This window comes from Dendrobium catenatum, unplaced genomic scaffold (genome assembly GCF_001605985.2).
Source record: "Dendrobium catenatum unplaced genomic scaffold, ASM160598v2 fragScaff_scaffold_1220, whole genome shotgun sequence".
Classification (NCBI taxonomy): domain Eukaryota; kingdom Viridiplantae; phylum Streptophyta; class Magnoliopsida; order Asparagales; family Orchidaceae; genus Dendrobium; species Dendrobium catenatum.
This window is the reverse complement of record NW_021319682.1, coordinates 240712-268453: the sequence shown is the minus strand read 5'-3', so window position 1 is coordinate 268453 and position 27742 is coordinate 240712. Positions and strand designations below refer to the sequence as shown.

The following is a 27742-nucleotide window of genomic DNA, read 5'->3' as shown; positions in this document are numbered from 1 at the left end:
CATTTTATGCAAAACCTTTTTTTTTTTAAAACAAATTCTACCTTCATTAATTATGACTCTCAATAGTAAGGTGCGTATGAGGGTACAAAAAGATTCATGTGATTCTAGAAAAATATGGGAAGTGATATTTTTTTTTAATTTGGTAGAAACCTACAAATGGTTTACGTGTTAATTAAAAAAAAAATGATTTCAAAGTCCTTACTATGAATATACTACTCAGTAAATGCACAAAGAGCTACAATCAAAATTAAAATAAAACTTACGGAGTCTAAAATCTCTTACTAGTTACAACAACAAACAAATAAAAAGGATGACAAGAAGCCAATCCCAAAATTAACCAAAATGATCATCATCTAAGCATATATCATGAGAGAATAGAGGGATGCAATCAAACTTGAATAATGACCAAAGTATCACCCAGAGATCCCACAAACACAACGAACAACTCCACAACAAGATCATCAACAAAACAGCGCCAACAAATGCAAAAAAAACCTTTGATCTATGAAGATAGCCGAACAATGAAGCTCTAGTAATCAGGAATGTCAATGTCAAAGTCTTTGTCTTTGATAAGTGAATGAACAATAAATATGCTATAAGGAATTGAACAATAAAAACATATACTAATTACCTCTGAAAGTTAAATAAAAGATCATGACAACACAAAGTCCAACATCTTGTAAAAGAACACAAAAGGACCTACCAAATAACTAGAATATAAAACATCACGCAGACTACAATACTGCCAGAAATCAGCTGATATAGGGCAAACAAAAAACATCAAGACTGATTTTTCCTTTCAAAATAGTAGGAGCATTAAACATATTGAAAATCATTAAGCTCTTACACTAAGTTCCCTCCTTGACCAACCAAACCACACAAGCATTAGCAACATTGTTAATGTGAGAAATTTTGTATCTAAACATACTGAGAAGAAGAAAATTTTTTGAAACAGATAAAAATGACTAGCATTCGGACAATTATTGACAAAAATCAGAGAAAGCAAGCCTATAGTATTCATTTCAAACCATAAGTTCCTAATATAATTATCTTGACAAATCATCAAACCATTAAGTAGGGCATAAAAAAAACACCTAAAATGTTATAATTAGGAATACCACAACCAAAGCCACTCATAGGCTTGCCAGTATAATCATGGATCAAACCACCATGCACAGCCAAAACCACCCATCACAATAACACCATGAATATTAACTTTAAATTCAACATAAGAAGGTAAAGTCTGTTTGACCTTAAATTTAGCCTTAGTTTTTTGTTAGGAAAATTGACAATTAATTCATATAATTAATTACAAATATTTTAAAAATTCCAAAAAATCCCTAAATGCTTGGAGACATCCCATTGCTCCGCCATAAGTCCTAATTTTATTTCCTATCGTGATTCCCTGATATTGCAATTCATCTGCTCTGCTTCACTCCATTATTCTTCAACGTAAATCAGTCGTAACTCCCTCCTCCGCTCGACTACATTTACTTCTGTTTGAATAGTTGCTATTTGAATGAGTTATATTTATGCAACTTATGTAGTTTTGATGATTCCAAACATTATTGTTCAAATGTATAGTTATCTCCTAACAATTTCAGAAGATTTGCACTTGCTCTAGACTCAACAACTTCCACATGCTATTTTCCTAAGATCACCTCTACAAAAACAATCTAACAACAGCTTCGACATCTACATTGGGTTTGATGGTGGCATATCGCTTTTCTCATCTTCTCTCTCCCTTTTGGCTCTGTATGTACTTTATTCTCTATCACACTCTATATCTCCTTGACTTCATCTCTCACTTTCTCTTATCTTACCTCTCATATAGGCTCTCCAAAAACTTGAATGGAATTTTGCTTCAATAATTTATTGAGCTTACAATCTTGAGGGCATGACTATTGGTATTGTTGGTGTCAATCGTACAAGAAAGCATTGATTGCAGCTTTTGTAGCCTTTTAACTGAGAAGATAAGATAAATTATATCTCTTTTGATTGTTAAATTTTATCATGTTACGAGTGAATTATTTACCTCGGTTCCTTTATTATTTATTAACATATGATTAATTTCATTGTGGATGGGGGCAAATTTTGTAATTTGCAAGCATATCTTTATAGAGTATATTAATTTTTCGTAATACATATAAAAATTAAAGTGATTTATTGAATTCTTGAATAATAAAACCTAAGCTAAAACAACGTTAAAGTCCCCCCCCCCCCCCCCGAACCCCCCCCCCCCCCCCCCCCCCCCCCACCCCCCCCCCCCCCCCCCCTCCAATGAAATTTCTAAGATTTTTCACTGATTAATTCATCGATGGTCGAATCAGATCATTAGCCAGTGATAAAAATGACTATAACTAACGAGTTCTATAAAATGACCAATTTTGTTACATACATTTATAATTTAGTATTTATTTTTGCTAGCTAGGTTTGATGTTGTTGATTTGTTAGTTCTAATAATGTTTGCATATTATGATTTCATAAAGTTATTTGATGATTGTTTGTTTTGAGCTAATGGTCAAGATATTGGAGATAAATATATAGTTAATTTCATGTAGAGAAAAGCATGTAGCTTAATTAATATTGTCATGAAATTTAAGTGAAAGTAGTGAGAGTTTTAGGATTTGAACTTTTATCAATCTGAACTACTTTAGGTCTCTTGCCCTCTCTCCTTTAATTCCCTTGAAGTTGAACTCCAATTGTCACACTGGCATGTTAGAGAAGATATATCTACAACTCAGCATGCTCACAAGCAGCTTCTTGTTACATCAATTACAAGCTAGTTGGGAAGAGAAGAATAAAAGTTGTGCCCACCTTAAATAGGAATACTCATGTGAGTCACGCACTATAAATCCGAATTTAGTAAATTCTATAAATCATGTAAATCTGAATTTAGTAAATTTTGGGTATGTTAAATCCTTAAAATAGTTTGGTAACATAATCCAGTGTTTAAGGCGATTAATACATTTAAAAATTAAATTTATTGTGTTTTTAATTTGATTTATGTGTTAAGTATGAATTATTTATTAATTTTAATTTAATTACCATCAGTAAGTTATAATGATAAATAAGACAATTAGAAGTTAGCTTAATTATCAAATAATTTAATTACTAATAATAGTACTAAGTATCAAATTATTTTATTAGGTGTTAATTTAATAAGTATTTGACATATAATTAATTAGTTCATCATTTTTTGAAATACCTAATTATTTAACTAATACTCATACTAATAATTTAGTTATTTATTCAAGTGCTATTTAATTAGTTTTAACTAGTAATTATACAATTAATTATCTCATTAATCACTTATGTATTCAACTATTAATTAATTATTTGATTATTATTTACACTATTAATTATATAATAAATAATTTAAATTTCAAACTATATTAAATAAGCTAATTATATTACATTTGATTACTAATTATACAACTAAGTATTTAGTTAAGCTAGTTTAAATTAATTATATATACTCCTATTTATACTACTAATTATTTAATTAATCTAATTAATTATTAATATTTTAATTATATTAATTAAGCTAAATTAGATTTTTTATCAAATTTGGATGGTGGCGCATCTGAGTTTTGAGTATTAACTTTAATTTATATTTTAAGTATAAGTTATCTATTAATTTTAATTTTAATTATCATCAATAAATTATAATTTAAAATAATATAATGAGAAACTATGTTAATTATGAAATTACTTATTAATCTTAATTTTTATGATATTTTTTAATTATTCATGAGTTAATTATTAAATTTAATTTTAATTATCATTAATAACTAATTAATAGAAATAGTATAAATAATATAATTTTATTTTTAGTTAATTATCAATTAATTTAGGAATTAATTAATTATTAATTATATTTTATATTTTATTAATTTTTGTTAAACTAGTCGAATTAAATTAATTAATTCCTGTGATATACTTCTATGCCAATGCCTGACTACCAATTTCAAGAATTTCTTTGCTCTGTCTTGTTCTAGCATAGGATTTGCTTTTCCTTTTCTCCAGCTATTCATAGCAATTCAAATTTGCATGCTTTGCGTGTGAGTTAAAGCTTTAAATTAATTAGTCGTTAAAAGACTTCTTCGTCTCCTTCGATTATATGTTGCTTCCTGTCAGATCAAAAATCACAATAGCTCCATCGTCATTTTCTGTTGGATCAAAAGTAACGACGACAAGAGCTCGCTTGTAGTGAAGATAACCATTTTCCCCCTTTCGCGTGCTTCTTCAGCCAAATCCCGTATATTCCCCGAACTTCCTGGTTTAGTAAATATGGGATTTATCGCAAAAAGATGATTACAATAGATTTAAAAAAATTAATAACAACGGATTTATTCCGTTGTGAGATATATGCCAAGTTGTAATCCAATTTGATAGGATTTACGTTAAATCTTGCTCAAATCCTACTTAAATCTTGTTGCTAGACAACCCCTTAGTGTTTTACCCACACAAGTGTCCTCATGCAACTAAAAGCAACAGAACTTATTAGCCTTGAACAAAATGTGAAAATAATAAGAGATAAGAATTGGTAAAATAACCTCAATTAAATTAATAATAAATATATAGTATATTATCATTAAAAAAGAATTAAATAAGTTCTATATTTAGCCAAATTTTAGTTAAATAATATACCATCTAACATCAAATTTTAACAAGTTATTATTTCTGGTTTATCCCACAAAATTTGTTTGATTGTATGAAATCTTTATCCTATTTGAAATGTTTTATTTAGTCTTAATTTTATTTTTTTTAATACATTTATTTTAATTTGTTTAATCCTATTATTTAATAAATATCAGTAGTACAAATAACTTTAATTGCTCATTCAATGTTTAGAAATAATGACTTTACTAGAATTCATCATTTAATATATTGAAGTTCATCAAACTAAGTAGCTCCTATGGTTTTTGAATTTGAATTCTATTAAATTACTAGATAATTAGAGAGAATATTATATTCCTAAAACTATTTTCTTAAAATTATAATAATTTAAAAAATATATAATTAATCATCATCTTAAATAATAATTTTATTCTTAAATTTAAATAATAATTCAATAATATTAATATCAATTCAATACATTTTAAAATAATTCATATATAAATCATAATAAATTTTTTACTAAAAAATTATTTTGAAAAACAATAAAAAAATTACACTGAACAAAGCCAAAACATGTCTATTATCGAAAAAATTAATACTACCCACCGCTGCTTGTCCGGGTGGTGAAAAGCCGGCTGGGCAAAACTCAGGTCCCTTGTTCGAATCCCTTGGCAAGCAGTGAAAGCCTTAAGTGTTTGCCCGTGTAAATTGATGTTAGTTGCATGCTAGGCCGACCGGAATTTTCACTGACCTAAAAACAGTACTTCCTCGTTACAAAAAAAATAAAAAAATTAATTCTTGTAGTGTCCGGACGTCATCAAATGCATACAGCATTAGAAAACGTGGTCAAAATTAGGGTTTTGGCCGCAAACCTGTTTATTAAATTCTTTGTAATTTTTTGGTTGAGAGAAAAATTCGTTGCAGGCGGAGCCGTCAAGCTATTTGAATCACCGTTTCCGCTTTACCAAAAGCCCTCTCGTTGGCTTGTGCGGCGCTCCTTGTCTTCCTCTCTCTTTCTCTCTCCTAGGGTTTTCTGTTCTCGTCCTCTCTCTCTCTGCTGCTCTATCTCGGGTCTCGGCCTCTTCTATCGACGGTGTGTGTTTGGAATCATTATCCGCCTTTAACCCAGCTCGGCGTTTCAAGATCCGACCATGGCGGCTGTTGCTTCAGCTGCGGATCGTATCCTTTTTTTCAATACGGTTCGCTTATATATTTTAATTTCTAATTATCGCTTTTCAATTTGGTTCTGTTTTATCGGATCTGAATCTATCTTGAGCTGATTCATCATTTTTAATTTACGCGCTATAAATTGAGGGTTTTACTAGGGTTTACTGCAGATCGGAGATCTAGATTTGTGGAAAATATTGAACTTTAATTTTTTTTTTCTTTGACTTATAGCCTCCCTTAACGTTTTGTGCCTATTTCGTTCTCTTTTCTTGATTTCTCGATCCTTTTTATTTGGATTTACGACCTGGGGTATGGAAATTGTAATTATTGTTTCATCCCTTAATTCCTTATCTTCCACAGAAGCAACAGAGTTGCTTAAGAAGCTTACGATGGAACCCAAGAACAAAACTCAAGAGGGTCATGATGTTGCCATGAAGGTATCCTTCTTCCTCCAAACTGGATTTGCTTGAGAATTCAGAGTAATAGTTCTATGGATATATTGCTCACAATTCTTGTTTAAAATTTTCAGCCTTCTGGAATTCAGTATGGATCTGCAAATGGAGTTGAAGCACCAAAATTTCAGATGCCATTATCAGAGCGTTCTGTGACCCCTGTGCTACCTGAATATGTGGATCATAATATTTGCTGCTATTTGCCAAACGGATATCCATCAACAGCTTATTATTATGGAGGTAATTTAATTCACTGCATATAGTCTTCTGTCCAATCAAACTTTTTATTGAATAATTAATGGTTTTCCACTGCAATATATGATTTTTTGGTTGGAGGATGAAGTTGGGTGTTTGTATGTGGGAACTAGTAATATAATGACTAAACTAGTTAATTTTAATTATCATTTTCAGCGAAGATATAAATATTATAGGAATTTAGACTCTAAATGTAAAAAAATAAACTAGTTGAAGTTATTAACAAATTTTCCTTTTTAAAAATAAGCGGGCAGCTGCTTTGGCTGCTCCAGCTTTTTTTTCAGCTGGATTGGTATATTATAACAGTACATTGGACTGTTTATTGCAGCTTATGATGGTTCAGTGAATGATTGGGATTATTCTCGATACACTGAAGGATTGGAGGTGGCACATGTAAGATATCTTACCATGTAGATTTATGTTTATGCAAAACTTCTGTTGAGCCATTTATATGTTTTTACTTTTCAACGATTGCATGTATTGTTTATGATTCGCGAAATTCTATATTCTAAAGTGTAATATTTTATACCAGTATACAATATTCTATCTTCTAAAGTGTAATCCAAACATCCTTTTTTTTTTGTTTTTTTATAAGCGTGATCCCATAATAATTTGTTAATATACTTTGTAATGTTTATTCTAACTTGTTAAGAGGCAAGCATAAAAAAAAGTAAAAGACTTTTTGTTGTGCTTTAACTTGAAGAATTGGATTATCTTCCCACTATTATGTTTTGATGTTTATATTGGTTGTTATGGAACTAAAATTATATTTCTGGTTTGAATTTGTTTTTTCTCAGGGAGTTTATAGTGATATGTATCACCATGGATATGGATATGCACCCTATAGTGCCTATCACTCTTCTGGTTCCCCTGTTCCATCCATGGGTCATGATGGCCACATATATGGCGCACAACACTACCAGTACCCTTCTCCATATTTCCAGCCACAAACAGACATGAATGGAACATATTCTTCCAACATCTCTGCTACTCAGGCGGATGTTAATGCAACTGCTGTTGCCGATAAACCTACTGCAATTGTTGAATCTGTCAAATCAAATTCAACCGAGGTTAATAATGGAAATGCTAATGGGTTCAAGGACTTTGTGCCTCTAAAGCAAAGGCAGCAAAATTCACAATTGACTAGTAATGGTACATATGGTAGTGGTGTTTTAGTTGGCGGGCACCCTCCTTCTGGTTATCAGGACCCTAGGTTCAGTTATGATGGTATTCGATCGCCCAATTCTTGGTTTGATGGACCTGCATTTTCAGATCCCTATGCCAGATCAACTACTCCCAATGCTTCATTTTTAGCTGCTCCACATAATAGTAATTTGGAATCATCAAGAAACCATAATGCACGTTCTGTTCCTCAACTAATGGTATTTGATCTGTGTATCACTTGTTTTTCTAACTAATTACATCAACACACCGCCACATGCATATATTTTGGTTTTTTATTGCATATTTCTTGTTTTTCTTTTGTTGCTTCATCGATTTAATTTTGATTTTTGTGAAATGTATCTTCCATTCAAATCACTTTTTTCAATGTTGATTGTGTGATCATGATGTATTAGTATGTAACTCATGTATAATTTCACTTACTCCAGGGCTTCAATGCTACTAGACCAACAACACCAATGGGACCAGCAGCTCATGGTATCATGAACAGGATGTACCCAGCCAACCAAATGTATGGGCACTGTGCAAATGCTTATAGGCCTGGCTTTGGATTTGGATCAAATATGTATGATTCCCGTATGAATGATCGATGGGGGATGTCTTTCGATGGAAAATACAAACCTAGAGGCCGTGGCAATGGCTTTTATGGTTATGGGAATGAGAATTTAGATGGATTAAGCGAGTTAAACAGAGGACCTAGAGCAAATCGCTTCAAAAATTACAAGGGTCCTGTTTCTGAAGATCCTAGTGTTGTTCCTGATAGAGAGCAATACAATAGAGCTGATTTCTCTGATAGATACTCAGAGGCCAATTTTTTTGTTATTAAATCATATAGTGAGGATGATATTCACAAGAGCATAAAGTATAATGTGTGGGCTAGTACACCTAATGGAAACAAGAAGCTTGATGTTGCTTACAAGGAGGCAAAGGACAAGGGAGTTGAATGTCCTGTGTTTCTATTCTTCTCTGTAAGATACATATGCAGTTCTTAGTTAATATTTGCTTCATTTACATTTAATTTTTTTGCCAATCATTTAGTTGACTTAATGGCAGGTGAATACAAGTGGGCAGTTCATTGGTGTAGCTGAGATGGTCGGTCCGGTTGACTTCAATAAGACAGTTGATTACTGGCAGCAAGATAAGTGGAATGGTTGCTTCAATGTCAAGTGGCATATCGTAAAAGATGTACCAAACAGCATTCTGAAGCACATTATAATCGAAAACAATGACAATAAACCAGTTACAAACAGTAGAGACACTCAGGAGGTGTGAAAAGCTATATTTAACTCTTCTACATTTCAAAATATTGTATTTAATTCTCATTTCTTTTAGTGTTTTTCTTGTTGTAGGTGAAGCTTGAGCAAGGTCTTCAGATGCTCAAAATTTTCAAGGAGCATACCAGCAAGACATCTATTCTGGATGATTTTGGTTTCTACGAGGCTCGCCAGAAGGTGATGCAGGAAAAGAGATCCAAACCGCAACTGCTTCTCAAGCCAGTAATATTCAAATATTTCTAATAATTTTGTACTTAAAATTATGACTTATAATATATTTTAAGTGTATTTTATATTAATGAGTAGATTCCTGAGCTAATGAGCTAGGTCGATTTGGCTATCCGCCCATTAACCCATTAAGTTTACTCACTACAATCATAATAATTACTCATGGTTATAATCTTAATGTTTTCTGTAGATGGTTGAGGTAAAACTGGCCAACCCTGTTGATGAAAAAGGCAAAGATGGGTCCAATGTGAATGGTGGATTGCAGAAACCTTCGGAATCAGTAACAGTTCTGAAGAAGGAAGCCGTTTCAGTTGACCTCGGCGAACAAAAGCAGTGTGATGATGATTGCCTGCAACCGGTTGACGGTGACAGTGATGCGCCGAAGGGAGTAAACTCAGTGGCTGAGAAGAGAATGGTTTCGAATGGCACTGTAAATGGATGCTAGTCTCAATCTTTAGTACAACAGCAGCCATGGATTCGATTGAAAGGTCTGTTTCAGCATCTCTGTGTGCTACTTGCTACTGAAATCGGCACAAAAATTCTCAATAGGTAATCAAACTGAGTTTTCAATGGCAGCTGCTGATGATGGTGTTCTAAGTTGAGCTCTGGCAAGGTTTGGGGGTAAATTGTGTTTTTTGTCTCTCTTTTCCTGAGCCTCCTCTTGTGTAGTTGGTAGATGCTTATTACCTGGTCTACCATACTTCCCTGTTTTAAAATTCTTAGTTTCTATTGGATTGGGTCATTTTCCTTTGGTGTTTTTGAGTACTTTGTTTCCTTTACTGTCTTAGCGTTTAGATTTTGTTAAGATCTTGAGTATGGTGTCCTTTCATGTATTGAGCCCTCAAGTTTTGTAAAGAGGCCTTCTCTTTGGCTTTTGTACCTATAAGAATCTGGAAGATTTTATAGCATTCTGCGATGCAATATAGAGAGTTGGATGGTCAAATGTGTCTCATTTGTTTCCCTGTGATTTTTGGTAAGGAATTTATTGTAAATTTTGTCAGAGTAGTATGGTAACAGGGAATTCATCACAGATCAACAATCTTCCTCTCCATCTTTTAATAAGCTTAATATGACTAAAGATATTGTTTGGAGTATTTTTTTAAAGCTATCATAGTCTTATTTAATTATATTTTTATTTTTTTTTTACTTTTTTGTGATGAGAAATTCTTTTTTAGACTCAATTTACTATATTGATGATTATAAAAATTTATTGCTTAAAATATTTCAAAGAAAAATTTTTGAGTAATAACAATAGTTTTCAAAAAAGTTTGCATTTTTTATAGGAGCTCTGTGCTCTCTTAAAAATCTCAAGTTTAAATTCAAGTTCTAGCCTCAACTAGTAAGTAATAGTATTAGTTATAGTGAATTTAAGATACTGCAACTAACTAGTCATAGATTTCAATAATATCAATATATCCATCATAAAGCTCCAAACTATAAAATAATATAACAAAATATAGAAATAAATGGAAACCTAAAAAATACTGATCAGCCTCACTCCTGATGTCCTGATCCCTTCCCAGATCTAAAATTAATAAAAATAATATAATGAGCTTACAAAGTCTAGCAAGTAACTAAAACTTACTAATGCGTAAAAGATTCAATATGTTTGCTCTAATTCTAATCAATATCAATCATTAATTTATATGAGTAATAGGAAATTTCTAAAATTAAGAATAAAATGAATATAATCATTGAAGTCAAAAGAAATATATCAAATTATAAGAAAATTGATAAGAGGACTCAATCAACAGGTCATATAAGTATTATATGCTATGTTGTATTAGTATCAATGTAGGTTCTATCAATACAACTTCAATTCTATCTATCAATAAATTCAATGCATTATCATAGAAATGAAATCATAAGAAAAATTATGAAGAGGAAGGCAAAACATTCTCATTTAATGTGGTGATTTCATCCTTACATATATATCCTATTCAAAAAATTACATTGTGAAAATTTATAAAAAAATTAAGATAACTTTTGCAAGTTTTAATGAAATTAAAACTCATAAAATAAAAAATATATAAAATTATTAAAATCAGAGGTAGGATAATGATTGCCTATCTTGAGATGAGAGAATTTCTCAACTATACCGACAAGTAAAAATGATTCAAAAACCTCCAAATCTTAACTTTTTCATTTTTTCTTCTGTTCAATGAATTAGAAAGCGGAAACAAAGCTTTAATAAATATTTTAAGTGCTTAAAGATATTTTTGAAAAAATAATCTAAGGGTATGAATGTAATTATATCAATTATTTAGGTTTTAACATTAAATTCTTATAAATTTTTTTCTGTCTTCAAATTCAAGAATCTAAAAATTATAAAAAAAAATATTCCAATATGTCTAGAAAACTCAAATGAAATCAGTTTACATAACAGATACCTAACTGTCTCAAAAAATCTACTTTTATCGACTTGTGTCAATTTTTTAAGGGATTGCAATACTTAAAGGCTAGAAGGAGGTGATAGAAAATTTTCACCACATACAAAAAATGAGGTCAACAAATAATCCAAGAGTGATGGTGCTTAGATGGAGCGCTGAGATTATTTGAACTCTCTTGAATCTCTAGTCAATATTCTGTTATAAATCCATGGCCTATTTATAAATTTTGCAGAATGGCATGTCCCATACATAGGAAGAAAATTTGGAACACTCCATTAAATGTCTTGTATTGATTCTCTTAATCACAGAGCATTCATTTAACATTTAAGGGCCTTAACATTATCATAATTAAGTGATCGTATGCTCGTTTAATTCATCTCATCAAGCCACCCATTTCGAGTAAAAACATGACAATTTTAGAACTCATTTTATCATCGAATTATAATTTCAAAATTTTAACTATTCTTTGAGCTCAATATATGAAAAAATTAGAACGTGCGGTGTCCGAACATGTCCGGAGATTAATTCGGACACACCACATCACCCAATGTACAATTCATTGGATGACATGGCATGTCTAGATAGACCTCCGAACGTGTTCGAACTCCGCACGAAATAATCTCTCATATATATGAGCTTTCAGACTGTGATTGAAATTTTTTGGTTTTTGCCATTGGGTTTATCTCGTTGAGCCGATCAATTTCATCATATGTTTATTGAAATTAGAGTCCGGAAGATCCAAAATTTAACTCTAGAAATTTCAAATTCGAATATGCATTAAAATTCGTGCCTAATCACGCCATTTTTTTATGAAGGGTAATGAAGATGTATCTTGAATTCACAATTTTTATATTAGGTGTGGTCCAAATGCAATATTGAAAATTAATCTTTCTTAAAATATTAGTAAATATAATTTTTTTGAATAATTCCCTAAGAAATCTTAATGAAATTTGAGAAAGAAAATTATTGACTTGATTGACATTGTGATATCCTCTTGCTCCTAAAAATTATATCTTAATTTCTCATCAATAATATAAATAAAGAAATCATTAATTTTTTCCTCATTAAGGAGAAGGCAAAAACATAATTCACTACAAAAAAAAATTATTTTTTATATACTTTAATTCATTCAAACCAAATAGAGAATTGAATGCCATTTTGGTTGGATCTTAGAGAATTCTAAAGTTTTTTTTTTTTTTTCCAAATTTTGGGCGTAACTATAAATATAACCCCCTATATGTAAAAAATAAATGAACATCAAACTTTGTTTGAGACTATTTTATTACTATTTTTTAAAAAAATTTGGTACAATAAATTTTTACTTTAAGAAGCAATAAAAAAATCGTTCCAAACAAAGCCTTAATAAGTTGTCCCAAACCTAGCCTAAGTAATATAAATATTCAATTTATTCAATTTTTGTGCATGTTCTATTAATATTTAGGTTTCATTAGGAACAACTTTTCAACTACTTTCAAAAGTGATTTCTTAATATAGAAATTTCTTGAAGTAAAATTTTTTTATTCGAAAATTACTTTTGAAAGCACTAAAAAACGGTCCCAAACAAGATCTTACATTCTTAGTACTTTATAAATTTTAACAATTACTTTCAAGGGATAAAATAAAACAAAAACAAAAAATCAAATATTTAATCATCCACTATGATGCACAGACACTTCTCCTCAAAGATGCATGCAGTGTCTGACACGTATATGATATGACACGCGTCCAACACTCCTCCGATATGTGTCAGATGTGTCCGACTAAAAAAATATTAAATACAAATAGGACACGTGTTTGACACGCTTATCTTAAATATTTTATGAATTTTTTTAAAAAATAATTTCTTGTATTTAAAATTTTTACTTATTTAAAATATAAAAATTAAATTTCTTATTTCATAACCACAACACCAAATCAATCGTCCGCACTTAATATCTCATTCAGCGAAAATTCTCATTTTCATTTCTCTTTAGCAGGTTATAACTTTGATTTCACAACAATGTCTGATATCATCTCAACATCGATATCTAACATCGTTACAACATGAACATTTCAAAATGATCTCCATATCAAAGTTTGACGTTGTCTTTACATCGATGCTTGATGCTAGCCATTTCTACACCCACAACTTAACATCTCATCTTTGTCCTACGCCTTCTCAACATCGACGACTAACGTCCTCTCAACATCGATGATAAACACTCTCTTAACATTGACGCCTAATATTTATTACATAACATCAATGCCCAATTCTCGACCGACAACATTGTTATCTCATCTCTAGGTGATTGATAAACGACATCAACACCTGACTCTCGACATCCTAATATTAAACACAAATTCTAGTCAAATGACTTATTATTCTAAATTATTTTTAAAATTATACTTATTCAAATTTTATATACTATTTTTAACATATATAAACTATAATACCGTGTCCAACTCATGTCTGTGTCATATATTTTCAATAATTGACGAGTCCGTGTCATGTCTGTGTCGCCGTCTCCATGTCTGTGCATCATAGATCATCCAACATCCAAAATAGGCGTAAATGTCTAAACCTTTAAGGCTTCGTTTGGCATCTTTCTAACTACTTTTTAAAGTAACTTTTTAATACGCATAAAATGTTATTGAATTAAAAAATTTATTTTAGAAAACAGTAAGAAAGTTATCCCAAACGAAACTTAAATATTGCCAAATTTCTTCAAAAGAACCACAACTTATCCCTTGTTAGTAGTTTTTTCAGTCTTTAACTTCTTGATTAATGTTATGGTATTAAGAGTCTACAGCATTCCACTGATGAAAAGCTTTATTTGAGAAAGCTTTCTTTCTGTTTTCTAAAGTAATTTTTTAACACAAAAAATTATAATTTAAAAAAAAAACTGCTTAAAAAAACAGCAAGAAATTTATCTCAAACGAAATCTAAAATATGCATAGAATAATTCTAAGAAAAATAATCATCACAATATATAAAATTTCATTCAAGTCAAGGTGAAATATGCATTGTATTAAACACTTTAATTTGCTACAGGTACAGTTAATTGAAGTCAAAAGTCATGGAAATCTAAATTACTATAACAGCCAGTTTATATTAATCAGGCTGAATGGGAAATATACAATGGAAAGTAATAATGACATTACCTCATATTGATTTGAATTGAGGCCATATTACCCACTTGGATAAATAGAAATGAAGAAAAATATGAATTTCATCAATTGGGCAAATACTGGCGCCATTCATCTGGAACTCCTTTTCTAAGCTTCAGCATTCTCACAGCTGCTGATGTCAAAGGAATGGAGAGTATGTCATAGTCTTTTGGAGCCTGTATGAATAACAAGAAGGCATTTGATTTGCCTCTGATGAAGAAAATATCATAACAAAGAACTAATAATCATTTAAGTAGAGGAACCTTTGGAATCTTAATCAACTTCATGTTTGCTTCCTCAAGGGACTTGTGACCTTTTCTTGAGTTGCATCTGGTACAAGCTGTTACCTTCAAATTGAAGAAACAAAAATGGAATAAAATGGTGATATAAAACATAAAAAAACTAAAATTTGATGGAGCTCCATGATATATAGTTACATCAGGAAAGCTAATGACTAATGATTTTGTTCAGTACTTGTGATATCAAAATGGGGGATTTCATTGTCTCGGGCTTTTCAACTGAAATGACTGTATTTTTGATCGAACTTCGACAAACTTTGCTCCTATCTTTGTTCCATATTATACTTGAAAGTTAAAATGAAGGTATTCAAAGCCATGTCAAATGGTGATATGTTCTGCATGCACAGTTTCAACTTAAATGCACAGTAGCACAAAATAAATAATTTATGAGAAAATAATTATAGCACTAAATTCAGGCTAAGAATCAATATCCCATGCAATGTAAAGAAAATTAACATATTGTAACACTGTTCTAAAGCAATACAACAACAAGAAGAAGCATTTATCCCACTGTGGGGTCGGCTACATGAATCCGTTTTCTCCGTTGTCTTCTATTAAGGGTCAATTTGTCATCTAAATCTAATAAAGAAAGTTCATTTCTAATATTTTCTAACCAAGTCTTTTTAAGTCTACCTCTACCTTTGATGAGGACATCCACCGTACATTTAGACATTGGCGGGATCATAGATCGACGGCTATGATTCATAGTTTTTATTTGTGTTCTAGTGCATTTCTTTTATTTATTTTTTAGTTTTCCATTTGTACCCCTATGAGGGATTTGTGTCATGTTGTAGCCTGAGGGCATTTGTGACTTTTACATTTTGTGCTTTGGAGGCCTATATATGAAGGCCTAGTCTTTGTATTATTTTGGAATGATGTTGATGAATGAAATTTTCTTATTGTTGATCTCTTTGTGAGTTCGTGAAAATTCCTAAGATCTCTTTGTGAGTTCTTGAGGAGGTGGTACTTGAGGATCTCTTTGTGAGTTCTTTCGGAGGTGGTACTTGAGGTTTGAGCTCTCTAAATTTTCCCTCTCCCATACACCTATCTTCTTCTTCCCCTACTTAACCTAAGCATCACCTCACCCCCCCCAATTAAATCTCAAGCCCCTCTCTCCTCCCTATATGGTCGGCCACCCCACCCTCTCTCTCTCTCCCATTAATACACCATTAATCCCCTTTCCCTCCTAGCCAAATTTCAAATTTAAAATTCGGAATTTGAAATTAAACCTCTCATTATTTGGAAACCTGAAATTAATTTCAAGTTTATTCCCTCCCTCTACCTAGCCCACCCGCCCCTAGTCACCCTCACTCGAACCCCAACCCGTCCACCCTCACGGCCCACTTCCTCCCTCTCCCTCTAGCTCATGGCCAAGCCCATCCCACTCCCAAACCGACACTTCCACCTCCCCTCTCCCTCTCTCTTCCCTTCTCCATTCAATACGAACATGAATGGCGAATCCGGAAGTTGATCATGGATTCGTTTACGATTCTCAAGAGGAAGTCGACATCATTCAATCACCATTCTTCGATCCCGGATTTAGGTCTGAAGGCACCGTCGAAGAATACGTGGAGTGTATTCTCTTTACTTTGGCAGACGTCAACAAAGAGCAACAACCTACAGGATCATGGAAGATCGCAGGACGACCACCCGTCTCTCCAACTCCAGCCAACTCTCCGTTAATCAAAATCTCTGGCATCCTCTGTCTCGCAGTGGCATCACTGGGGTTGCTAACTTTTTTCCTCCGCTAAACCTACTTCCAAAGAACGATCGAGAGGGAAACTCTAAGGTGAAAGTTATAATTGTTAAGAGGTGGATTATTGTTAATCGCATATTTGTTTACTATTTTCTTGTCATTATTTCGGATCGCTATGTTTATCTAACGTGTAACCGCATGCTAGAAGCAAGTCAATAACTACGAAAACTGAAAATCCTAAACTTAGTGAATCATTAATGTTATAATTTCATTGCGGAAACAAATTTCTTAATAAGATCCTGCAATTCCGTTGGTTGTTTCACATCAACCTTTCTTAATATAAGTCAAATTTAATACGTCTTTCTTAACCCGGTCACCAGAAGGCCACCGTTTTACGTGACCAAACCATCTAAAGGACTCTCTCTAATCTTATCTTCCACTGGAGCTACCCCAACCTTTTCACGTATATGCTTATTTCGTATCCTAAGCATTTCCACACCTCTATTGGAATATCATCAAGTCCAACAGCTTTTCCACACTTCATTTTATTTAAAGCCTCTTTAACTTCGATTTTACTAATACACTAATAAAAATAAAAATCTTTATTTTCATTTAGGGTGCTAAAATCACTAAAGTCAATTACATTCTCATAATCTTCATTAAGAAGTTTAACAAAATATCTCATCCACCTTTGTTGAATATCCTTTTCTAATAAAAGAACTTTTTGATTTTCATGCTTAATACACTTCACTTGAACTAAATCCTTCACTATTCTAAAGCAATATAAAAGAAAAAAGATTCAAGCCACATGAGCTTGCATGAATGTGGTAATCAAGTAGTGGTAGATAAGATGAAAATCTTATGATTAATTCATCACAACAGAAATGTAGAAGATATTTCAGAAAGTAAAAAACTTACCAAATTTTCCCATTTCCATTCACCACCCCTTGAAATTGGTAAGACGTGGTCAATAGTGCAGTCTTGACGAGAAGAACAATATCTATTGATAAAAACAACAGCTTCTTAGCAGCATGACTTTCAGAGCAAGCAGTGCAAACTAGGTTTTGTTTACCTTTCATGAATGAAAATAATTTGCTTAAATGAACGGGAAATAGACAGATATAATCTTAGAAAATAGAAGTTGGAAGAGTGCAGGATGATGTTTTTATGTCTTAAAAGATTAAATCACTTTTATCTATATCTACATATCATATGGATCTGTGTCAAAGAACTCCAGAAGCTTATCCAACACGAAGCTAGACATGATCTCGAAATTGCTCTCCTCTAGCTCACCTCTTCTATGTCAAATCCACTCATCAACCCCACCACCATTCACCAATCTCTGCTTGCCACGCCTCAAAGCTGGCTAAAATCTTGTTGATGCACGATTCGCAAATTCCTCCTTGCCTTTGATGAACTTCGGCTTCTCAGAGTTTCCCGAATCGTTGCCAAATATCCCATTAAGGATCTAAGCGAATACAGATACATCAAATGAGAATGGAGCACAGGCAGCATCAGAAGTAGAGAAGCTGTCAAAGTTAGATCACTAATGATGACGAGTTTTGTTAGGAGTCAGCTTGACAAATAGGGTATTGTTTGTCTATACTTTAAATATTGGGCAGAGAAATAATGGTTATATGCAATAAAATCTATACACTTAGAATATGAAGATTGTAGCGCTCAGAAGAATAATAATATATATTTTGAAATGGGAAAAGAATCCACGGTCAGATATTGTCAAGTTATTTGAATAGCACTGGGAGAGAAACAAGCATTTCAATCATGCAACAAATTATTCCAATGTGCACAGTGGGTTAGGATAAATGTGGCACTTTTTCAATTGATTTTGGTTTGAGCCTTAAGTGATCCACAATGTAGATCATTGAAGCTATTTGTGCGATATAAATGATCAAGTTTTCTCAGCCAAAAAATAATCAGTATTATAAATCTATTTTCAAGAGGTCTCCAGATCTTTTCAATAACTGCAAGGCCGAATAACAGTTATAACAGTGATGCTGTTACTCTTTTTCCCAAAAATATGGCATCAAATGAGCCTGGAGCACTTCCTACATCCGTAAGTTATAACAGCCCAAATTGCATTATTGAAAGTGAACCTACTGGCAAGTGTAAGAATCCCGGTAAAATATGCTTTTCCGACTGAGACTGTGCTTTATTCTCCTTCGTTTCGCTGCCTGAAGCAAGTGCGGTACCTGTAGAGAGTGAAAAGCTGTTAGAAAGTGAGCCAGCTTGAGTGAGCTCAAGTGTTGTTTGGCTCTGCACATTAATCAAACAAGTAATAAGTTTTTGTTTGTGTTTGGCTCATTAACTTTTTAGCCGAACGAGATTTATTCACGTAACGAGTATAAAATATAATTGAAAGTCATAAATAGATTATGGAATATACATATTACCACTTATAAATACATAAATATGTGTGACAATACACAATCTCTCTCTGTTATTTATTTATAAATATGCACACACGAACACATATATACATATAACATATAAACATAATCAAGTTATCATCCAGTTGAATACTATCAAACAGGGAAATCTTCATATTTGACTTGTTAAATATATGAGCTTATAAAAACTATTCGAACTTGAGCTAATTATCAAGTTGAATATAGTTAAACATGAACAATTGATGTCAATATGCAATGAATAGTGATATACAAAGATAAATCTTTAAACTTTAGTATTATAAAGTTCAATGCTATCTAATGCACCCAGAAACTGAACAAAAAGACTTTTCATACCCTTAAAACAGCCGGAATGTAGAAGGAGCCTTGAGGTGAGGACACAGTCTGATCATAGTATTCTAGAACATCAGCCTGTCAGATTAATTGGAACTTCAATGTGAAACATCTGGTGATATGCTGGTAAATATTTGCAAGTCAGAAAGAAATATATTTTTGGGTTACAGGACAGAGAATCACATAGCTTTAGAAAACTTCATTTTTCCTTCTGATGAGAAGGAGATCTATAGCATGAAAAGTATTGCAGCAACCTAACCTTCTCCATAAACTCCAGACAAATTGCACGCTTCCAACAAACAACATTGACAGGTCTGAAAAATTATGCATAAAGTTAGTCGCATCATTTTGTCAAGTGCATAGCATAAACACTTGAAATATACCAAAAGTGAATAAGTACAAGTGTAATGGAATTTTGTTGTTGTGAAAGAAAGTGAGCATAGGACCCTTATAAGCTTTTAGCACTGCTTTCATAAGGTAACAGATGGAGATTTTGATGTTGTCTATGAGAACAAGATGTATTCTCTAGCATTTCTAGATGCAAACCTTACATTTGAAATTCGTTTTAGGAATACTACTTGATATTGTTGACTTTCAATGCCAATTTCTATATATCTACGGCCAAATGGGTGTTTTTCTTTTCAAAAGTTTCACAAAATTTCTATTTTGACAATTATTAAATTATTATTTAAGGCAAATTCTATGTAATTTTTTGTTTGTATCAAACATAAGCAAGCATTTATTTTAAATTGGTATTCTTTAGACTGAATTCTACACTTTGATTGCTTTTCATTCATTGCATCATCCTTTACTTGGCACTGGGATTTCTAGACAAAGTATCCAGCATCAAATTAGCAGGCGAGCTTAAAATTGCATCATCATGACAAAGAGAAGTAAGGCATAACAATTGAGTCAATCCACAAACAATAAAAAGATGAACTTCAAAGAAAATTAGGTAAGCAATGCAGCAATAAGAATACCATGAGGTTCACAATTACATTCCTATATTAAATAGGAGATGTAATGTTGGGGAATTTTTTAATTGAATTGATAATTTGAAAGATGTCTTTGAACATTATATTATGTTTGAGTTGCACATAATAAATCAAAATTAGTGGGACATGCTCAATCATTTTTAAGAAAATGTTGCTAATAAAGTTACATAGAATGATATGAACATAAACTAAAATAAGCTATATTTATCATTCAGTGAATAATTGCATTATCAATATTAGAATTGTAAACAAGAGATTATATTGTGTTTGAATATTATGTAGGTTTATAGGGCTTGTAGCTAAATTTTACTTGCCTCTAACTATTATGTTACATCATCTATTTCATTAAAGGTATAAGATAAAAACTAGAGATGAATTATATTAAATATTAAGCAAAATTATATGTCCTTTCCTGTTAGGGCTATTGCACAATTGATTAATATTCTTCAAGAAAAATCTTTAATAAAGAGTGTCATTAACAAATGCATACCACAAAACTCTTTTTCTAATCTGTGAAGCTATCGATTTCTCTACTGGAAGCTTGCATTCTTTGAAATAATCGATGAAAGGTTGTCTCCAATCATCTTGCTCTTCAACCATGCATGCATCATTTTGAAAGTTTAATACCTCTTGAGAGTTGCATTCGTCTTGAGTAGTTAGTAATTTATTTGGTTGGTTTTCACCGATGATTTGTTGTGGAGTGTGAGGAACAATCGAAGTTGTTTCCTGCTGACATGAATTTGATGACCCCTCTACCAGCGGGGATAAAAAAAATAAAAAACATTGGTCAACAAAAATCTCATCTAAAGCATTTACAAACACAATAATTATGTATAATTAAAGTCAATTCAATAAAAAAAAAATTTGAAGTCCATAAATATTCTTTTAAGAATATAATGGATGCATAAGATGATTTAATTATAATATGAATCAATATCTAATGTTGTTGAACATGAATCTACCCCTATATTAGATCATGTTCATGAGTCAGATTCTATACCTGATCAAGAACCAAAATTTTAGTGTAAAATTGAAATTGACTATGATATCATATCAAAATCAGAGTTTGAATCTCAAATTGGTATTAAGCATGAGATCATATCAGAACCTAAATATTTTATGGAGGTGAAATCTATTTTGTATTTTCTATGTGAAACTGAATAAATCATGTCGATTACATCAAATAAGCAGTATGATAACACAACTCATATTGCAATATCAACCAAATTTACCACTACATCTTGTTGACCTCATTATTTGAGGTAATTTCCTCAAATTAATCCTACTACCTAGGACTTCGCAGCCTAGTGTGGACATGTCCACTAGCAGGATTCCCTTTAGGTGGATGTATATTGATGTAGCACTGACTTAGCCTCTTAATTCAACCTAAATCCAACCTAGCCTAACCCAAATCCAATTTGATTTCAAGCATGATAGTGTAATCGAACATCATTAGAATTAATTGGGCTCGATTCGATTTCAATTTCAACTCGACAGGTTAGATCGACCTTACATAACCCATCTCTGGCTAATTGGAATTAAGTGGATACTGAATCGAGATATTTAAAGCCAATCAAAAATTAACTTCACTAATTTTGATGCTAATTGAACCTAATTTAGTTAAAACAGCATCAATCGAATCAAAATTACTCAATTCAGCATGATTTGAATTAAACCAGGTCATCTTGAGGTATGTCAACGCAAATTGGCGCAATACCGATCTAAATCGACTCGATTCGAGTTCAATTTAACATCGGCAATTTCAATTAGCTCAAATCGACTTGATCAATTAAACCCAAATCCAATTCTAACAAATTTGATTCAACCCTATGTACCCAAAATCATTTCTCCAAATTCCCCTAAAAACTAGCTTCAATCTTATCCTTTCTCTAAATTATAATTTAATCCAAGCTTTCTATTTCAAAATTAAGAAAGGGGTAGAATGGTCTTTAGCTGGCAAAGAGAAGTTTCTAGGCTTGAAAGAAGAGGGAGTTAGGGCCGGTCTACCCCCCCCCCCCCCACCCCATGATTCTCCTCCTTTTCATTCGCAAGATCTCCTCCCCTTTTCATGCGACCCCAGAGACGGAACCCCTAGGCAAAACCCGTCTCCAACCCTATTCTCCATCCCGTCGCAAGCCCTAGCAATCCCCGTTTTCTCACACCGCCGTTCAACCCTACCCGTTGGCAAAATCAATAAGTTCTCCTCCGCCTTCCTCTTCTTCCATTTCTTCTTCACAATCTTCTTCTTCCTTTTCTATTTACAGAAATCGGAAAATTAAGATGTCTTCTTCTTGTTAAATATGAGGGTTTCTTTCTTTCTTTTGAAAATGCAAGTGTTGTAGTGCATTGGCATTGAATTCAAGAGGTTTTCTAAACTAATTTTTCTTCATTTAAGTTTTGGAATTGGCAAGTTCTCATCTCTTATTCTTGAGTTGTCTTCTTCAATTAATTTTATAATTATGGATTGAAGGGATGAAACTTAGCATTTTCTTCATTAAAAATTAAGAAGTTTCTTGAGCGTGCATAAATGGGAGCCTTAACAATGAATGATGCATTCATCAAATAATATGAATAAAGCAATACTTCTTGTAGCCACCAAACACCATATATATAAAGCATAAAAAAGAAACAAATACTAAATACCAAGTAAGCATCCAACATTCTCTTTAAAGCTAAAGCAACAAATAAAAAGAGCCTTGACAATGAATGATGCATTGATCAAATAATATGAATAAAGCAATACTTCTCGTAACCACCAAACACCACTTCATTTTCTCATTTCATCTCAATAATTATGCTAAATATCATTAAGAAAAACAGAAGTCGAAAAACTTCACATTAGTGCTAAATTTAATTCTATATATATATATATATATTCTCCCTCTTAACAAGGATTCATATCTCAAACAAAACGTTGGTAATCGACTTGATTATATTTACTTTGTCATGTAATATAGTAAGAGAAGAAAATCGGATGCGATATAATCTTGTTGTAATTACTCATTTTCCTATGTCATTAGTCATGTACTTTGCATTAAATGAGTAAGATACCAATGCACATAAACATAGACAGAGTTATTACTACAATATAGCACTATTTCATGTTATGTTAAAGAAATATTTAAGAGACTCATTCATTTATAAAGAGCCTAACCCCATTGGTTTATTTCACTTCATAAAATTGTTCTTGATATCTATACAAGAAGAATTAGATATTGACTTGCCTCATTTTTATGCATGCTTAAGAAACTTCTTAATTTTTAATCAAGAAAAGGCTAAGTTTCAACCCTTCAATCCTTAATTACAAAATTAATGAAGAAGACAAGTTAATAATAAGAGAGGAGAACTTTGCCAATTCCAAGCTTAAATGAAGAAAAATTAGTTTAGAAAATCTATTGAATTCAAGGCCAATGCATTACAACACTTGCATTTTAAAAATAAAGAAAGAAACCCTCATATTTAATAAGGAGAAGACATCATAATTTTTTTATTTCCGTAAAAAGAAAAGGAAAAAAGAAGATTGAGAAGAAGAAAAAGAAGAAGAGGAAGGAGGAGGAGAACTTACTGATTTTGCCAACGGGTACGGTTGAACGGCAATGTGAGAAAACAGGGATGGGGCTTGCGACGGGATAGAGAGCAGGGTCGGAGAGGGGTTTCGTCTCTGGGTCGCACGAATAGGGAGGTTTCGCGAATGAAAAAGGGATGAGATAGTATGAATGAAAAGGCGAGGAAATGGGGGGGGGGTTAGACCAGGGGGGGGGGGGGGGTTAGACCAGTCCTAACTCCCTCTCCTTACAAGCCCTAGAAACTTCTCTTTGCCGCTAAAGACCATTCTACCACTTTCTTGATTTTGAAATAGAAGGCTTGGATTAAATCATGATTTAGAGAGGGGATCTAAAGGCTAAGATTGAAGCTAAATTTTTATGAGAATTGGGAGAAATGTTTTTGGGTACATAAGGTTGAATCAAATTTATTAGAATTGGATTTGAGTTCAATTGATCGAGTCGATTTGAGCTAATCGAAGCTGACGACGTTAAATTGAACTCAAATCGAGTCGATTTAGATCGGTATTGTGTCGATTTGCGTCGACATTCCTTGAGACGATCTGGTTTAATTCAGATCATGTTGAATTGAGTAATTTTGAATGATTGATGTTGATTTAATTAAATTAGGTTATAGCATCAAAATTAGTGAAGTTAATTTTTATTGACTTCAAATAGCTCCGCTCAGTATCCACTTAATTCCAATTAACCAGAGATCGGCTATGTAAGGTCGATAGAACATATTGAGTTGAAATTGAACTCAAATCGAGCCCGCTTAATTCTAATGACGTTCGATTACACAATTATGCTTGAAATCAAATTGGATTTGGGTCAATCTAGGTTGGATTTAGGTTGAATTAAGAGGCTAAGTCAGTTTTATGTCAATAGGCATCCACCTAAAGGGAATCCTGCTAGTGGGCATGTCTACACTAGGCCACAAAGACCTAGGTACTATGATTAATTTTGAGAAATTTACCTCAAATAATGAGGTCAACACGTCTTTGAGTCCAACTGGGATTAACTTTGGTTTTTTGGTTCTTGGTTAATTGATACACACATCCATAAGAAATCATTTGGGAAAAAGTAGAATTGTGTCAATATTTTAAAAGAATTATTAATGAAAATTGAATTAATGAAAAATACGATATTCAAATTTTGATTTATTTGATAAAATTAAAAAAAAGTACAAAATTTCTCACGACTAATATTCAGGCTATTTGGATTATTTTCTTTAAAGAAGTTATCTTTTAGTGGTTAGTTTATTTTTAGGTTATTCTACTCTTCCAAGAATCAGTAAGTGTTAATTAGTATTCAAACACATAAAGATGATATCCTGACAGTTCAATCATACTTCCAATCTGTAAAGAGCCTCATAAATTCATCAAAAATAGCACCAAACAAATTCCACAACAATAATCAAGCAATCACTTCAAAAAATTAGAGAAAATGAATAAGGAGAAGAAAGCTCTTACTTACCTGTAAGATATATCAAGCACCAACCCTCTGAAACAGGCCAATTCATCCACACCAAATTCATCTTCATCCTCCTCCTCCTCCTCAACATCAGTATCATCAAAATCTTCCCTTTTTAACTTTTCCCCAACCTTAGAATTTCCTGCCTTCTTCCCCGCAGCAGAAACCCTAGCAAAACCTTGACGCCATCCGCTTCTGCCCTTACTCTTTACCCTAACCGGGTTCTTCAAGTTTCTTTCTCCACAAATCCTAAACCTAATTGTTTCCTTCGGCTCACCTCCAAAACAAGATATTTCCCCGTGAAGAAGCGGCCTCAATCCCCCATTTGCTGTGAATCTCGCCATTTCAACAAAGAAAAGCTCAAAAATGCTTCAAGGAAGAATTATGATCCCCTTACTGGAATATGGATTAATCGAAGTTGAGGTTTTTAATACGCAAAAAACGATTTTTCTTTGCTGCTTGGTAAAACTAAAAAAACAAAAACATTTGAATATTGAAAGCCAAGGAAGAATAGTATTCTGCAGTTGAGTGGAAGTGTTCATTTGTAGAGGGTAGAAACTGCCGAAGATTCTTGTCCACATGTTACTCCGCATGCTACTATGAATATCTCTCACTCCATTGCTTGATAGCCGAGCTTTCTTAAATTTTATTTATACTATTTTTATGGTTTCTACGGCAAATATATTGTTAGGAACCTTTATAACTTTATAACTAGAGAAATTATTCTTTGACTTATATTTAGACTTTAATTAAATTTATCAGAGTCTTTGTACACAGTCTGTGTGCAACTTTATATATTTGTGTTAATAATAAACACTTTATGTACATGCGACCTGATCAATTTTAATTGAAGTACGGACGCATTCAAATTCCACACAGAATTATTTCTCCTCTAATTAACATAAAATAGAAATGTATATTTTATGTGAAAGAGCTATTTAATTTTTTTTCTTTAATTTCAAATGGATTGCCAAACATCAAACTACATGTGTCCAATGAGCCACAGTTGAGCTTGCCAGTGATCTTTCGATCAAAGCATCCAAGGTACAAATTCAAGCCTCGGGATGTCAAATATAGTTGAGTTGATAAATTTATCAGCTCGTAAGCTCCATACGCATTTCTCTGATATACAAATGATATGTCATACTTATTTATCACCTTGAATTACAAATAAAGTCACAGTTGAAATTTTCTTAATAACTATATGATTTAAACTATGTTTGAAGGAGGTTTGAATAATTATATGATTTGGTCATGTTTGAATATGTATTCGAACATGACTGAATCATATTCAATAATAGCTCGAACAAGATCCAGATATTATTCACATACATGTTCTAACAAGGTTTGAGACACATTCTTTGATACACCATCTGGCTTTGTTTACAAGCCCATCAAATTAATTTCATGATAAATGATATTGATACATCATCCGAAAATTATCTTGATCCGGCACGAATCTCAAAACAAAATCAAGTTGGAAACTTTCGAAATTAAAATCAGGAGCATATGAACTCCGATTTTAGCAAACTTACAGTCGAATTGAACATCTCGGAAATACGAATCCAACGACACCAAATTCGACCCAATCCGAGTCTAAATGGGTCCAAATCAAGGACCCGAAGCGCTGTTGAAAGGTTCAAACCACAATTTGGATTACCAAACATAACAAACTTATAGTCAAATCGAGTGGATCGACGAGACGAATCCAACAAGCTCAAGATCACCGAATTCTGACATCACTAAGACATTCAAACGTCCATCAAACGGTTCATAATTAAGAGATTCAAGATCAACCGTCCATTCAACCACTCCCAACTTACCCTTGATCCTCCACCTATTTACGGGTCATGTCATTCCAAAAATCTATAAATAGAGTTCCCTCTCCTCTTGAAAGAGCACCCCTAAGCTTAAGGAAAAAAGAGAGAGATCAGAGATCGCTCTTGCTTCCTAGCCTCCTCGACCACCGCCGGACCACCGTCGGAGTTCTGCTGGACCACCACCTGTCGCCTGTGCTCCACCGGACCACGGCCTAACGCCGTCGCTCCGCCAGACCACCACCTGATGCCCTGTGCTCCACCGGATCACCGCCTAACGCCGTCGCTCCGTCGAACCACCACCTGACGTCCTGTGCTCCGCCGGACCACCACCTGAGGCCCTCACCTTCGCCGGACGCCTAAGGAAAAAAGAGAGAGATCGAAGATCGCTCTTGCTTCCTAGCCTCCTCAACCACCTCCAGAGTTTCGCCGGACCACCGCCG

The 27742-nt window shown here is 32.8% G+C and overlaps 2 protein-coding genes across 8 annotated transcripts; one reads left to right on the top strand and one right to left on the bottom strand.

Moving 5' to 3' along the window:
* The first annotated feature begins 5509 nt into the window (after positions 1-5509).
* LOC110109063 (YTH domain-containing protein ECT4) lies at positions 5510-10133 on the top strand. 3 transcript variants are annotated; one of them, XM_028699159.1, is made up of 10 exons: positions 5511-5802; positions 6151-6227; positions 6320-6482; positions 6826-6890; positions 7295-7879; positions 8108-8647; positions 8733-8945; positions 9029-9175; positions 9372-9669; positions 9758-10133. In XM_028699159.1, the coding sequence occupies exons 1-9, from the start codon at positions 5775-5777 to the stop codon at positions 9624-9626; spliced, it is 2073 nt and encodes a 690-aa protein (XP_028554992.1). In that variant the 5' UTR covers positions 5511-5774; the 3' UTR covers positions 9627-9669; positions 9758-10133. The 3 variants fall into 3 exon arrangements, with proteins under 3 accessions (XP_020695615.1, XP_028554992.1, XP_020695614.1); XM_020839956.2 differs by having other exon boundaries at positions 5510-5802; positions 7295-7855; positions 9372-10133; XM_020839955.2 differs by having other exon boundaries at positions 5512-5802; positions 9372-10133.
* Positions 10134-14551: 4418 nt separating this feature from the next.
* LOC110109068 lies at positions 14552-25981 on the bottom strand. Of its 5 annotated transcripts, XR_003702266.1 has the most exons (8): positions 25486-25977; positions 19732-19786; positions 19476-19550; positions 18832-18923; positions 17632-17713; positions 15193-15352; positions 14982-15065; positions 14837-14894 (listed from the first exon to the last, which is right to left on the bottom strand). XR_003702266.1 is itself a non-coding variant. In XM_028699158.1 (7 exons), the coding sequence occupies exons 1-7, from the start codon at positions 25824-25826 to the stop codon at positions 14843-14845; spliced, it is 735 nt and encodes a 244-aa protein (XP_028554991.1). In that variant the 5' UTR covers positions 25827-25972; the 3' UTR covers positions 14552-14842. The 5 variants fall into 5 exon arrangements, 2 of the variants coding, with proteins under 2 accessions (XP_028554991.1, XP_020695623.1); XM_028699158.1 differs by lacking the exon at positions 15193-15352 and having other exon boundaries at positions 14552-14848; positions 25486-25972; XM_020839964.2 differs by lacking the exon at positions 15193-15352 and having other exon boundaries at positions 14552-14894; positions 25486-25964.
* Positions 25982-27742: the final 1761 nt, after the last annotated feature.